General features: G+C 39.9%; 1 protein-coding gene across 1 annotated transcript in view; it reads left to right on the forward strand.

Annotated features, from left to right (window-relative positions):
* Positions 1-4485: 4485 nt before the first annotated feature.
* ACAN (aggrecan) overlaps positions 4486-16092 on the forward strand; it is a 44720-nt gene continuing 33113 nt past the window's right edge. Inside the window, exons 1-5 of the mRNA XM_044660139.1 lie at positions 4486-4555; positions 8389-8772; positions 10032-10206; positions 11744-11871; positions 13145-13438. Coding sequence (XP_044516074.1) covers positions 4486-4555; positions 8389-8772; positions 10032-10206; positions 11744-11871; positions 13145-13438 — 1051 coding nt within the window. The remainder of the gene's footprint in view (positions 4556-8388; positions 8773-10031; positions 10207-11743; positions 11872-13144; positions 13439-16092) is intronic.

The raw sequence follows: 16092 nt of genomic DNA on the forward strand, positions 1-16092 counted from the left end.
ACATGCCACAGACTCCATCTAGTCCCTTCTCTCCCTCCCTGAGGCTTTAAGATTACTCTCACCTCACCCAGAAACTTAAGCCTTTGTTCAAGCCAGCCTTAGGGTTACCAATCAGTCAATATTTGATAGGTTTGCCCACTCCTTGTAGCTTCTTACATATTATCATGTTTGCAAGGGGTTTTAGTTTTAATTTTGCTCACTTTAGTCAGTCCATTTCTAGCATGGAGGTGGTCATGGTCATCTTTGTAGCAATGATCCTGGTCATCTCTGAGTCTTACATGGGGATTCGTGCAATGCCTTTAATATAGGAGCTGATTCCGCTGTGTCCTACCAAGCTGGAAAGGCTTTGCTTTCAATCCATTGATAGGCAGTTGGACAATAATCTTTCATCTGAACATTAGACTTGCTCACTTCAGAGAGGTTCATCAACACAGCTCCATCCACCAGGGAATGGGTTTTCTTGGCCACAACTCACAAAGAGTAACTTGTGGATTGGGGAGGATCCCCTGGTGCAAAGGCAAAGGACTCAAGGTGCAGATGGAGATGTGTAGTCAGGAACAATCAATGTTTGTATTCCTTTCTTGACAAACACTTAAGTGGCTAATAATTGAAAGCAAGGGATGGGATAGAATAGGACCATGTGCTCTTTAAGGATGGTTTGAAAGAACATGGGATATTTAACCAAGAGAAGTCCTAATAGGGGGACATTAAAACTGCTTTCAGCTATTTAAAGGGTTACTAAATGGAAGAGAAAGCACTTTTTTTGCATCTAAGAGGCAGAACTGGAAGAAGAGAGTAGAAGTTGCAAAGAGACAAATTAAAACTTTTTTCTTGACCATTTTTATTTGTTATAAGGGGCTTTTCCCCTTTAATTGAGGATGGGAAGAGATTTCATATTTCATATTTTGCTGGTTTTTAAACATATATATGGTTAAAATGTGATCATGTTTGTACTTCTTGTTGTTCACCAAGTTCAGAAAACAAATTAAAATCAATTTAAAATGTAAAAGAAAGTGACAGAAAGACTGTGATTGGCATGCGGCAGTGATCATCTACATGGATCATCGATGTAGGAAAAAAGGGCTGTCAGAGGCCATCTAATCCAACATTTTCATTTTACACATGTGGAAACTGAGTCCTAGGAGACTAAATGGCATATAGAAGGTCCCGCAGGTAAGTAATCAGCAGAGGAAGGATTTCCACCCAATTAATACCATTCTACTTCATCTAAAAGCAGGCATTCTTAATATATTGGAGTATTCACTTATCTGTTTTTACATTAGTTGTTTGTGTCTGTGTATTAGTTGTTTGTGTCTATGTCTTTCCTTCTACCAAACTATTAAGGGCACGATCCTATTCTACGCTTTAGGGCAAGGATCTCTGGGTATTTAATCTTTGGTTGATGCTGGTATTTTATTCAAAAAAGGAACTAAGTAGGTTTGTTAGATTATATTGGATTGAATGGAAGAGAATCCCCTGATGACTAAAGAAAAAGAATTCTAGTTATGTGGGTCAGATTTTCCATTGCTGCAGTTAAAATCATGATCTTCATATGAGCAACCTAAGAGGTGTAGGGGGCTACACTTTAGGAGTACAATGCTTATAGCTCCCCCTCCTGGGCCTTTCTCTCAGGGAAAGCTACAAGTCCTTTTCTCCAAAAGCTCTTTTCAAGAAATTAGCTGCTTCTGCAGGAGATGATGAATAGGTGAATAGTGACATCTACTGGAAGGTAGCTCTAGAAAGACCATGTTCCTGAAAAGTTATTTCTAAGATAAATTTTCTTAACACATTTGACTTAACATTTTACTTTGAGAGCACTGGGTGGGGGAGAGGGGTCTGTCATACAGTGGAAAGAACCCTAACTTTGTAGTAGGTGGACCTAGGTTCGAATCATGCCCCCGACTACCTGTGTGACCTCAAGTTAATTACTTAGTCTCTCTGTGAGCTCAGTTTCTGCAACTGGAAAATGAGGGAGCAGGACGAGATGACCCTTCCTAGAATCCTAACACTTTAACCTCAAGTTTCCCCCCTTCTCCTTCTCTCAGCTTCTATAAAGCAATAAATGAAATAAATACTTAAGACAAGTCACTTCTCCTCTTGGGGCCCTAATTTCCTCCCCTGCACATGATATCTTCTCTGAAGTCCCTTCCAGCTCAAAAATTACATGATTCTGACTTAGCTATTCTCAGCAATATAATAATCCAAGATAGTTCCAAAGGTCTCATGATAAAAAAAAATGCTAACCACCTTCAGAGAAATAAACAATGAAGTCTAAATGCAGATTGAAGCATACTATTTTTCACTATTTTTTTCATGTTTCTATTTTTGGCCTGTATTTTCTTTTACAACATGTCTTGTATGGAAATATGTTTTGCATGATTGCACATGTATAATCTACATCAAATTGCTTTTTGCTTAAGGAGGAGGAAGGGGAAAAGGGATGGAAAGAGTTTGGAATCTGAAGTTTTTAGAAAGCAACATTAAAATTGTTTTTTACAGGCAATTGGAGGAAAACGGAATATTTTAATAGGTCAAAAATAAAGCAAAATGTTATGATTCTCAATGAAATTAAACACATAAGTAGCAAATAATTGAAATAAAAGGATAGGATAGGATAGGACCATATGCTCTTTAAGGATGATTTGAAAGAACATGGGATGTTTAACTAAGAGAAGCCCTAGCAGGGGGACATTAAAGATGCTTTCAGTTATATCAAGGGTTGTTAAATGAAAGAGAAAACACTCTTATTCTATCTAGAAGGCAGAGCTAGAAGCAGAAAGTGGAAGTTGCAAAGAGACAAATTAAGATTTTTACGTAAGAAAATCAGAGGAATGGGCTGCCTAGGGAGTGAGAGGTTCTTTCAAGTAATGGCTAAATAGCCACTAGTTAGAATTTGGATATGGCATTAGAGGAGATCTTGTATAAGTAAAGGTTGAATTAGATGGACTCCAATGGCCCTAAAAACTCCAAAATTCTGTGAAGTCTTCTGTAAATTGAAGACTGTCTTTTTTATTGTATTCAGTCATTTTCAACTCTTCATGACCCAATTTAGGGTTTTCTTGGCAAAAATACTGACTGGGGTGGTTTGCCATTTCCTTCTCTGGCTCATTTTACAAATGAGAAAACTGGGGTATACAGGGATTAAGTGTCTTGCCATAGGTCACACGGCTAGTAAGTGTCTGAGGTCAAATTTGAACTCAGGTCTTCCTGATTCCAGACCCAGTATTTTATCCACTGTGCCATCCAGCTGCCCCTAAGACTGTCTTTACCTACCCTTTTACCCATTTTGTAAGTTCCAATCAAGTTCTCTAGGGGCATACATTAATGGTAGAGAATTCCTTCTGTCCATCTTCCTAAATGTTGACTGTTGCTAAGTTTCTGCAACCTTTGTATTCCATCCTTTCTTCTGAACTGGAACAGTGAATTCTTCCTAAATCTCCTAACCATTCTAAGGGTATGAGAAATTCCCCTGTATGAGAAATTGGGGGAGGGATTTTGAAAAACATTGCAAGGAAGATTGGTCAAATCCTTCTCTCAGAGTCTCATTTTCCTTTTTGGTAAAAGTAAATGACAAAGATCACTAAAAGGAAACTGAACATTGAGTAACTGAATCAACAATAATCACCCTAGAGAGGAGATAATGAAATATTCCTCTCTCCTCTTGGAAGAGAAGTGAGGAACTATGGGGGCGGAAAGCTGCAGGCTTTGTCAGACATGGGCACCATATTTTGGTTGCTTTTCTTTGTTATGGAACGGGTTCATTGTTGGATGGGTATATATCCAAAATAAACTATTAACTAAGGACAAAGGACATCATTGCAACGTATTTTCTTAGTAGAGTGATACCTATAGAAGGTTAGAGGTCACCAAGACTAATTAATCACTGTCCTGAGAGAGATTTCTCCCTGCAACAAGATCAATTCAATCCATTTCAATAAACCTTTATTAAATGCCTTCTATATGGGAAGCACTGAATTATCTTATGAATGTTTTTTATATCTTATCTTAGTGGGGGTTTTATTTTGTTTCACTTTTATGTATTTTTCTTCCTCTAAACATTTTATGAAGCCAGGATTCCTTGGAAAGAGCATTCCCCTTTAACAGGGGGATGGTCCTTAGTCTGAAGGAATTATAATTATAACTAACACTTTTTAAGATTTATAAAGGGCTTTACACATATTGTCTCATTTGATCTTCACAACAATACTGAGAGGGAGGGGCTATTATTATCCTCATTTTGCAGACGAGAAGATTAAAGCAGATTTAAATGACTTGTCTATCACATATTAAGTATCTGAAGTCAAATATGGAGTCAAGTCTCCCCAACTTGAGATCTAATGCTCTATCCACTATATCACTGAGCTACCTCTGACTCTAGAGTATATGCTTCCTAGAGAATCTTTCCTGGGCTCTCTGTGTTCTTCGTTGGATTCACTCCATGCTAACCACCCAAATACTTTTTTTTTCATCTATTCCAGATAAACTATGACCACTTTACTCTTAGTGTTGATGAGTTTGCGAGTCATCGCTGCAGCCATCTCTGTGGAAGTTTCAGGTAAGAGCTCCAACATTTCTGAACTTCATATAGTGACTGAGTCCTCCCCTAAGGCACTTTAAAGACTTGATTTAGGGGCTTGGCTTCTCAAAGACTATATCAGCAGAGATTCAGTCCTGGTGGGACTTATCTAGTTGGAAAGACTCCAAGTATGGACCTTTTTACATGTGTGCCATAGGAGGATGAGCTAGCCTGGCCAAGTTCAGAGAGAATTATTAGCACAAGGCTGGCCAGAGATGATGTTCTCTTGGCATATCCCTGCCCAAAGACTAGACCAGTTATGGTGAACCTTTTAGAGACCTTAGAGACCAAATGCCCAAACTGCAACCCATATGCCATATGTGAACCCCCCAACTTACCCCAGACAGGGGAGGGAAGAAGTGCTCCCATTGGGCTTCTGGGCAGAGGGGCAGGTGATGTGAGAATGCCCTCGGTTGCTCGTGGAGAGGGGGAAAGGAGCAGCCTCCTCCACTCTGGCACATATATCATAAGTTTGCCAACACGGGACTAGATTATGGAGGAGTTATCACCTGCATCAGTGGAAGGAGCACCCCATTCGTGAAATCCCAGACCCAGGAAAACCATCTAATTTCTTAAGTGGTCACTCTGTCCTTTGGCCTTATACTACAACACTGAAGCTTCTCATTAACTCCCCCCACTCGCCTGCTCAGCATGGCAAGAGTATCAATCCAGTCCCTTTATTTAAGTACTTTTTCAGCACTAACTTGGTATAAGACGTGTGCTAGGCTTTGCAAATACAGATTAAAAAGCAAAAACAGTTGTCCCTCCTTATTATTATAGCTTATTTATTCTCTTTAGGGGATATGACATATTAGCTGATAAGAATTACTCGAATAAAGTTTGTGAAGAGTACTATTGAGAAGATGAATTTCTACTCCCTCCTTGATCTCTGCTTGAGACAGACATAATACTCTATCTTGGGTGATCTTACCCCGTTCAGAGAGATCTTGGCAGAGACCTTTTCACTGATACCACTACAATACCACCATTAGTGTCTTTCTATTGGTATAGACCAATAGCTCTTACAAGCTAAACTGGAAACAGAGGGAGACTGGACAAAGATAAGGCATAGATAAATTGAAAGCAATAATTCTTAAAGGGCACAGATCCAAAAAGGATGAAAAAAGAAAGAAACTATATGAAGCAGGTAGAAAGGAACCCAATAAATGAACAAATAGGTAGTAAGTTCCCCATCATTGAACATGTTTAAGCAAAGGCTAAATTACTTTTAAGAACATTGTAGAAGGGATTCAAGTTTCAGGGAGGATTTAAATGAAATGATCTCTGAGGTTCATTTTTTTTTTAATTCTGAGAGTCTATGCTACCATGATAAAACCTCATTATATTATTCAAAATCTAGGCAAAACTATACTCGGAGTAAATCAGTGTCATAAGACCTTTCTTTGAGATTAGGGGGAAGCTTCAATCACTAAAATCTAGACATTATATTTGTCTTAAGTTCTTCGTAAGAACATAAAAAATGGTATTCAGAGTCAGAGTAATTGTCCTTGACCCAACAAGGCACCTGGATCCACCGTATCACAAGCATCTTGCCACATGTCCCATCCCAATAAATCTACTACCTCTCCTTCTCTTGTCTGGGCACACTAATTAAATCAAAACTACTATAGTACTCTTGGAGAGGGCATGGAAATTTACTGTACTGTGACTACATTCACAATCCCTGACTGATTAAGACAAAATTCCCTTCCCTGGCTGCCACTCCCCTACCTGCATTGTATCCCTCTAGGAGAATACAAACTCTCAGAGCGCGGGGATGCTTGTATTTATATCCCGTACTTAGTACAGTGTCTGTCACACTTATTAATGCTGGCTGATTGATTATGTTATAATTAAAATTATTTTGAGGGGCTGGGTTTTGAATAAGAATATCAGTTTACTGATTAAACTTGCCTTTTAACCAGTAAAAGTATAGGTCATGAGCCTTCTCGATGAGCAAAGGACCTCATGACAGATATATAAATAGAGCTTTAGAAGTGCATTACTCAGCCCTACCTTTGAACATTCCAAGACATCTCTAATTGGGAAATAGTGAATTAGGAAGTGATCCATCAGACTCTCAGCCCCTCCCCAAACATACTGGTAAGTTGTCATGAGGACAAGAAAAGAATCATTGTCCCCTTTATTGAGGAACCATATTTTGTTAAAAGGAAGACATTCCTTGATGTTTCTAAGGTGAGAATAAACGTAAAAAGCAACAGAATGACCCAGACTCAAATGCAGAAATATACAAAGTTCTCTCTAATCTAGACCCCTAAGTAGAAATTAATATCGTATATGAATAATAAATTCTTACAACTGGTCTCTATCATTCATGCATGTCTTTTGCCTCAAAAAGTTAGAATCCAAATATTCTTGTTTTCCTCCCAAATTTCTTGAACTGCTTTATATTTTAAGTATTACATATACAATCTCTAAAAATTTTCTATCTATTTGTTGCTGAAAATTTTATCTATCTGCAATTATATTCTTTAATTTAATTTAATTTAATAAGATTTTTTAATTTAATTTAATTTAATAAGATTTGGTGAACGAGTCTGTGTTCATCTTATTGGCAAATTTTATAATTCTGTGGTCTGATTTAATTATGTATCAGCCTTTGTCTTTCAAAAGCAAGGAACAAACTGGGGAAAACATTTTATAACTAAGACCTCTGTAAAAGGTCTAATTTCTCAAATTTCTAAGGAGCTAAGTCAATTGTACAAAAAAACAAGCCTTTTCCCAATTGACAAATGGTCAAGGGATATGAATAGGCAGTTTTCACAAGAGGAAATCAAAACTATCAAAAAGCACATGAAAAAGTGTTCTAAATCTCTTATAATTAGAGAAATGCAAATCAAAACAACACTGAGGTACCACCTCATACCTAGCAGATTGGTCAATATGACAGTAAAGGAAAATAATGAATGTTGGAGGGGTTAAGGCAAAATCGGGACACTAATGCACATTGCTGGTGGAGTTGTGATTAATTCAGCCATTCTGGAAGGCAATTTGGAATTATGTACAAAGGGCTTTAAAAGAATGCACACCCATGGGGGCAGCTGGGTAGCTCAGTGGATTGAGAGCCAGGCCTAGAGACGGGAGGTCCTAGGTTCAAATCTGATCTCAGACACTTCCCAGCTGTGTGACCGTGGGCAAGTCACTTGACCCCCATTGCCTACCCTTACCACTCTTCTGCCTTGGAGCCAATACAAAGTATTGACTCCAAGACGGAAGGTAAGGGTTTAAAAAAAAAAAAAAAAGAATGCACACCCTTTGATGCAGCAATACCACTACTAGGTTTGTACCCCAAAGAGATAAGGAAAGAAACTTGTACAAAAATATTCGTAGTTGTACTCTTTGTGGTGGCAAAAATTTGGAAAATGAAGGGTTGTCCCTCAAATTGTGGTATATGATGGTAATGGAATACTATTGTGCGCAAAAGCAAAGAGCCTTATTGCCAAGTCTATTCTCTGATGTTTGCTTTGCCCTTCTCTGAATCTTCTTAAATTCCATAATGCTCTCCTTAAGACTTACTGACCAGAATTTCCCAGTGTCTCATTTTCTCGTGGATTTTTCACAGACAATTTGAAGCAAATGCCTTTCAGTTGTAGCGTTTGTGCTAAGGGTATCAAATGGGACAATCCATTGGACAACAAGAACACACCAAATTTTTGCTCTAGACCCAAAGGCATCACCCCTATTGATGAATCTGAGGAGGTCAGCCCCACCCCAATTTAGAATAAACACTCTGAAGTTGTCCCTTTGTTCCTAATGTACTAATGACCTCTCTTCCATGTTCCCTCTTCTAGACCATGCTAACTTACTGAGTGTAAGCATCCCAGAGCCTTCTCCCCTTCGTGTCCTTCTTGGAAATTCTCTCACCATTCCCTGCTATTTCATTGACCCTGTACACCCTGTGACCACGGCCCCTTCCACACCCCCACTCTCACCCCGGATCAAGTGGAGCCGCCTCTCAGAAGAGAAGGAGGTGGTCCTTTTGGTAGCCACTGAGGGGCGTGTACGAATCAACAGTGCCTACCAGGACAAGATCTCACTGCCCAACTACCCTGCCATCCCCAGTGATGCTACCCTGGAGATCAACAACCTTCGCTCCAATGACTCAGGCATCTACCGCTGTGAGGTGATGCATGGTATCGAGGACAGCCACGCTACTCTGGAGGTCATTGTCAAAGGTGAGGGACCTCCTGTCTTCTCTCCACAGGAACCCTCTATCCCAGCTTGGATCTATTAGATAGGGAAGTAAACTTGAAGTCAGGAAGAATCTGGGTTCCAATCCTATCTCAGAAACATATCAGCTATGAGACTCTGAACAAATCCCTTAAATTCCTTGTACCACAGTTTGCTTATAAATTGGAAACATGTGAGGGGTTTGGAGCCTACTTCATGATCTCTAAAGTACCTTCTAGCTCTAAATCCGTGATTCTATGTCCTGTGTTCCAAAATACATTTTTTCTCTGCATTTTCTTCCCTGAGTATTCATGACCAATCCTTTTTTGTCCCATGGAAGTGATTTTATCCTTTGAGTAATAATCATAATATCTCACATTTTATACTTTTAAAAAATGCACTTATATTCATTTTCTTGCTTATTTCTCAGAAAATACTTTGAGTCATTGTCATTTTACACATGAGGTGACTAAGATCCAGTGACTTAACTAAGATCACACAACATGTTAATAGCCTGTTAGCAAGTTAGTATCACAATTGTGATTAGAATACTGTCCCCTAATTCTTTCTCTGGCATCCTTCCTGCTGGGGCATGCTGTCCCACCCCCAGGGTAACCCAAAAAGCCACCCAAAATTACTCAAATCATGTTACCTACCTATTTTCTTTCCCCAAAGAGAACTTAAAGTCTTTGTTGGGCAACAAAGCTTCTGGCATTAGAATATAACAAGTCAGATTGTCACCATACTTTGCCCAAAAGAAGATTAGAAGATAATAAGCTCTGGGGAAGAGAACCAATTCTATTATCTTTCTCAAGATAATCCCATAGAACAAAGAACTTGGGGTCCCTGATCTTGGGTTTAAATAAGTATGTATGTATAATATCCACCATATATATGTTCACACATGTGCATATATAACTAAATATAATATATATTTTATAACTACTTCAGTATAATTAGTTTCCTTTTTATTTTCTACATTTAAAAACATTCTGAGATGGGGTCTATTGGCTTCACCAAGTTGCCCAAGGGATCCATGACACAAAAAAGGTTAAGAATCCTCATTTTAAAGGAAAGCCTTCAAATTTAAGAATAAAGAGAAATCTACTGAAACTGTGTGTATTTTTCCAAGGGCATTTGAGAGTCCTTCTCTCCAAAAGCAGAGAGGGAGCATTGAAACATGATGTTAGCAAGACATCAGAGATTCTGGCTGGCTTTTTAACATGTGTGTGTGTGTCCGTGTGTCTGTGTGTGTCTTTTCTAGGCATCGTGTTCCATTACAGGGCTATCTCTACGCGTTACACCCTGGATTTTGAGAAGGCACAGCAGGCCTGCATACAAAATAGTGCTGTCATTGCCACTCCTGAGCAGCTACAGGCTGCCTACGACGATGGTTACCACCAGTGTGATGCTGGCTGGCTAGCTGACCAAACTGTCAGGTAGGCTTTCCTGATCATGGAGATCATGGAGAAGGGGATGAGGAAGAAGGCCACAGATTTAGGGACTGGGAAACTGGAATAGAAGAGAAAATCAGGAGAATAGTTTGCCTAGCAGAGTGCTAAATGCATTGTAAATACTTATACGAAAATGGAGAGGTGTTTCTTGGAATTCAGAATATCTGGATTTCCATCCTGCCTCTGATATATTCTAGATATGGGACCAGGAGCAAGACATTGAACCTTTTAGTGCCTCAATCAGTTCTCTAAAGCAGTGGTTCCAAACTTTTTTAGCCTACCGCCCCCTTTCCAGAAAAAATATTACTTAGTACCCTGGAAATTAATTTTTTTTAATTTTAATAGCAATTAATAAGAAAGATAAATGCACCTGTGGCTATCACTGCTCTCCTGGATCGCTGCAGCACACACCAGGGGGCGGTGGCACCCACTTTGGGAATCACTGCTCTAAGGGAATCAGAGTTGAGTTACAGCTGCAGACAAGTTATTGGTCAGTATTGATAGAAAGCATTTCCATATCATGAGTTCTTTATTAAAATGGAATCACAGGTGCAGACACCTATCCCTCCCCCCCAAAAATCTATTATCTTAGAAATGATGGATTCAAGTACTATTCTTAGTGAACATTTAGTCAGTTCAAAAAAACTTTATCAAACACCCACAGAGGGAACATTGCTGCTAATGCAACAACAGGATAGTGATCAAAAACTCTTAAGAAGCTACATTCTTCCCCTGGAAGAGTTCATAATCGAGTCAAAACAAAGCAGACAGAGAAGATGGAAGGCTAGATTAAAAGAGCAAACATTTCTATGGCATTTTAAGGGTTACAAAGCACTTTCTGTATGTTATCTCATTTGATCTTCACAACAACCCTGGGAGGTAGGTACTATTATTAATCCCATTTTTCAGATGAGATAACTGACAGAGATCCAGTGATTTTCCCAGGGTCATATCCCTTGCCTGAGGAAGAATTTGTATTCAGTCTTCTGAGTTCCAAGTCTAGCACACTAGCCACTGTGTCACTTCCTTGTCTCTCAAAAACTTTTTTAAAAATACAAATGCTAAAAGATAGTTGAATAAACAGACTACACTAGAGGTATCAAACGTGGCCCTCACGTCACAGGTAACCCACAATACTGCTGAATGCAGCCTGAACCAGAATAAAGTAAAATTGAGAGAAAGGGAAGGAAAGAATTTGAAATGAGAAATGTCAGAAAACAGTTGTCAAAAATTGTTTCTATATATGTTTGGGGGGAAAAGGTTTTTTTTTAAAGTATGATTGGGAAATATTTAGCAAAATAAATTAAAGCTACAATAAAATAGATAACATTACATTTTAAAACTAAGTCACATATGTATAATTTAGTGCCCCCTCCCATTTCCATTTGAGTTTTACACCACTAAAGTACACATCTGCAACTACATCGATATAAGAAATATAGTCACCAGCAGACTTTCTCCAGCCTGATGCTGATTCCTTTCCCATTCTTTGGGGTATACCTTCTCATCTTGTTTCTCTTAGGTACCCTATTCATAGCCCCCGTGAGGGCTGCTATGGAGACAAGGATGAATTCCCTGGAGTAAGAACCTATGGCATCCGAGACACCAATGAGACCTATGACGTATACTGCTTTGCAGAGGAGATGGGAGGTAAGTGCATCTTAGGACTAGAGCCACTGTCTATCAGGGAAAGATCCATTTCTCCCAAAAGACATACCAGGAAGGCCACGAAATAGATGGATATTTACCAAGGGGTCTATGGGGTGACCCACTCTGTTGTGTTTTTTCCAGCAGAAGAATGAAATGAACTGCATAGCCTACTCTCCCTTAATTCTTTGCCTAGTGTTCCACCACCTGGAGAATTCACTATCCTGCTTTGTGGCCATAATATATATTCTTAAACTAGAAATTCCTCCTGTCCCAATAAATGGAGCTCCCAACTCCATTCCAGCAGAGCTAGCTTCCCATTTCACACTTGTACTCAGGGTACCCCCTAGGTGCACTTCCTTAGCCCTGGGCCTTACTTAAGCAGTATTATTTTAAGACCTAAGACCATGGCATAAATTAGAATGGGGAAAAGGCAGTTTGGGAATAGCTGCATAATTCACAGATTTAGTGGGGAAATTGAGATAAACAGTACATAAAGTAGGCATGAGGTCTGCATTCTCTTTCCCCTTTATTAGCCAGTTCTTCATTGGGGGGCGGGGGGGAGTAGTTCCCCAGATCCCAACCCACATACCCAGTACTCTCACATTCCTCCTCCTGCCATAGAGAAAAGAACCGACAAACTTGTTTATACTAAGGTGCCAGGCACTGCTTGAATAGAATCTTACTTAGAAGAGACCTCAGAGGTCATCTGGTCCGGCCCTTATTTACTATTTTTGACTTGCAGGAGAGTTTCTATTTTAAAAGGAACTCAGGGATTCATTTCCAGGCACAGGAACTCATGTACTAGAAAGAGACCAATAGAGGAGATATATTTAGGCAACAGAGCCTTCCTGCTACGCTTCATATCACACCTACTCTGTCCAAAGATAAAGCCAGCCTTCCTCTCAGGCATCAATTTGTCATTTTAGCTGCTCTGCCTTTGACTTTCTCTGTTTTCTTGATGTTGTCTTGCCCAAAATTTTGGAGATCAGGAGCCTTGGATCTGTGGGAGCTCACGCTTTGGGGGATGGGTTGCTGGTCAAGGTTTGAGACTTTCAAAAACCAACTAAAATAAGAACCTAGGAATTTGAGGAATAGATAAAAAAGGGAGTTGGAGATTCTAAATACCTGGGGAAACTGTGGATTTAGATATGGAGAAATGGAAAAAGAATCTGGAAAGTTGAGACATTGGGTATCTGGAGAACCAACGATTTTGGTAAACTCATCTTAAAAGAAGAGGAGGAGAAATGCTCATGTTAGTTGATGTCCTTTCTAGGGGAAGTCTTTTATTCTACATCCCCGGAGAAATTCACCTTCCAGGAAGCAGCAAATGAGTGCCGGCGCCTGGGAGCCCGGCTGGCAACCACAGGGCAGCTGTACCTAGCCTGGCAAAGTGGAATGGACATGTGCAGTGCTGGCTGGCTGGCTGACCGCAGTGTCCGATACCCCATCTCCAAGGCACGTCCTAACTGTGGGGGCAACCTCCTAGGGGTAAGGACTGTGTATCTACATGCCAATCAAACTGGCTATCCGGATCCCTTATCCCGCTACGATGCCATCTGCTACACAGGTAGGTTTCTTTCAGCGTTGGGGTTCCGGGTAAGGAACAGGGCAAGTAATTCCTGGAGAGGAAGAAAAGAAAAGGGGTGGAGGCTTAGCACCTGGATCAAATAGCTGCTTATACCTTCAGTTTCCCTCACCCCATATACCGGCCTACTTCACACTGAGGATAAAATCAGTGGACGTGGCAGTTCATCTCTATTCTGTCACTAAATTTATGGTATTCATTTGAACAAACCACTTGCCCTCTCCAGGCCTTGGTTTCCTCATATGAAAAAATGATCATATTGACCTAGTAGCTCTCTAAGGTCCTTTCCATCTCTACCATTGAATGAGTCTGGTTCTCCCCTTAGATATCTTCTCATAAGGAGAGGGAATCAGGAGTAAACTCCGCTGGTAGCATCCAGATAGGCAATCCTGGGCTGAATCTGTCTTACAGCCTTTAAAATCAATACTCACTTCGTCAGTTCTGGTGTATACTGGCCATGGTTTCTGGGGCAGCAGGAGCTATAACCCCAAGACCAATCCAGATAGCACCTACACCACAATGACAATACAAGGAGCAGAGAGAGAGTCAGGACCCAGCAAGGCTGTAGCTTCCCCGTGACTTCAAGCCTTGCCTATTCTCTCCCCTCTAGTCACTGACCTTTCACCACCCAATATATGGCTGCTCGACCTAAGATACACAAGCCTCTTTGCCCTTATCTGCCTCCCCTCGATTCTCCAGGAAAAGAACTCATTTGAGTCAGCTATGTCCTACAGCCCTGACCGCTTAACGGACCCCTCAGAACAATCTTCTGTGGGGAACCAAAGGGGCGCCTGTGCTGCCCTCCACCTCTGACTGCCATGGAGCCCCACTCTTCTTACTCTGTGGATGAAGGGAAGTTCTCAGGCTTTCTCTCAACTCCTCTTGTTGCAACTCTGCTGTAGCAACACTGAGGGGCAGTGCAGACCAACTACGGAAGAGGGGGCTTCCGTTTAACCAGTTCAAACAGAAAGGTGGCCATCAAAAGTTCAGAACTAGATCATATTGACTATTGAGTGCCTTGATGCTAGAATCCTGAATGGAGAAAAGCCCAGATTTTCCTTTAGGAAGTTAGAGGTGGAGCATTCTAAGCCTAGCCATGGAACTAAGCCTGGTTTCTAGGGAACTGAATGATGTCCTTCAAAAACCAAAGGCCACTACATTCAAGACTCAGTAAAACCAGTCCTGGACCTTGCAAATGGTACCCCAACCCCAACTAGTCTGAGATACTCACCTCAGGTACCCAGGAAGTCCACAACCTATATAAAGATTTCTTTTGCATATTCTTGTCACAAAGAGTCACAGATTAATATGGCTCCTTACATACAATTAAGTCCTTTGAGCCTCACAACAACCATAGCAGGTATTTATGTCCTATGGGGTTTTTTATTCCCATTTTACAGATGAAGAAATGGGAGCTTAGCAGAGTTAAATGACTTGCCCAGAATCACATAGCTAGAAAAGGCCAAAGGTGAGATTAAAGCCAGTTCCTCCCAATGTCAAGTCTAGTATTCTATCCACTGAACCATGCCCCTGTATCCTCAGGAAAAATTTAGCCAATCTCTCCTAGCTTTGACTATAGGCTCCTAGATATTACGATCCTGGTACATACTAATATTTTCCCTCAATGCAGTGGCAACCAAAAGCAAAAGGAGAATCTAGTCAGCATTCCATTATTCCAAAGGGTACTTGAGTATTTGCTCCATGACCCATAGAATAGCCCAAACTTTTGGAAATGTCAGTCAGAGGCAGTAGGAATTCATTATTGAATTTTAGGTTTCAAATGGAAAGATCACCAAACAAGGCGATAAAAGACCTGAGTTCTAATCACAGTTCTGTCAGTAAGTAGCTATGTGACCACAGGATAAATCAAATGTTTTTATAATCATTTTGTAATAGGAAATAGGTACTGGATCTGAAACTTCAACGACATGTAGAACTCCTAAATGTGGAAATCCTTTCAACCAACACATGTTAGCACCTTTATTGTATCTTTTATCTTTAGTGACTAGAATGATAAGAGGTTAACTGATTTTTCCAGGGTCATAAAGCCCATTTGTATCAGAGGAATAACTTAAACCCCATTCTTGTGGACTCTGGGGCCAGCTTTCTATACTGTACACAATCAATGTCTCACTAATAATAGAAATAAAAATAACAATTCCTTTTATGTATATTGTAATATTCAGTTTGAAGTCATTTTACATATATATATTATACATAATATATATATATATATCATTTAATCCTTAAAATAGATCTATTACATACTTTGGGCCAGAGTTCTTATCAGCTTTTTTACAAGTACAAAAACTGAGGCATGGAGGAGTTAATTGATACAACAAGGTTTATGCTGCCAGTTAGTGGCAGAGAATTGGATAAAAATAATATCTCCTTAGAATAGGGGTTCTTAACCTTTCTTGTGTCGTGGACCCCTCAAATCATCTGGAAAAATTTATGGTCTCCTTTGCAGAATCTTGTTTTAAAATACATAGAATAAAATTTCCTGGAGTTACAAAGATAATCAAAAGTTAGTAAAATTAAAACTAAAAAATGGTAAAAATAAAGCTGTTAGCATCCAAGTCCACGGACCCCCTGAACTCTATCCTGGGGGTCCAGAGTCTTTAGATTAAGAATCC

This window comes from Gracilinanus agilis, chromosome 2 (assembly GCF_016433145.1).
Source record: "Gracilinanus agilis isolate LMUSP501 chromosome 2, AgileGrace, whole genome shotgun sequence".
Lineage (NCBI taxonomy): Eukaryota > Metazoa > Chordata > Mammalia > Didelphimorphia > Didelphidae > Gracilinanus > Gracilinanus agilis.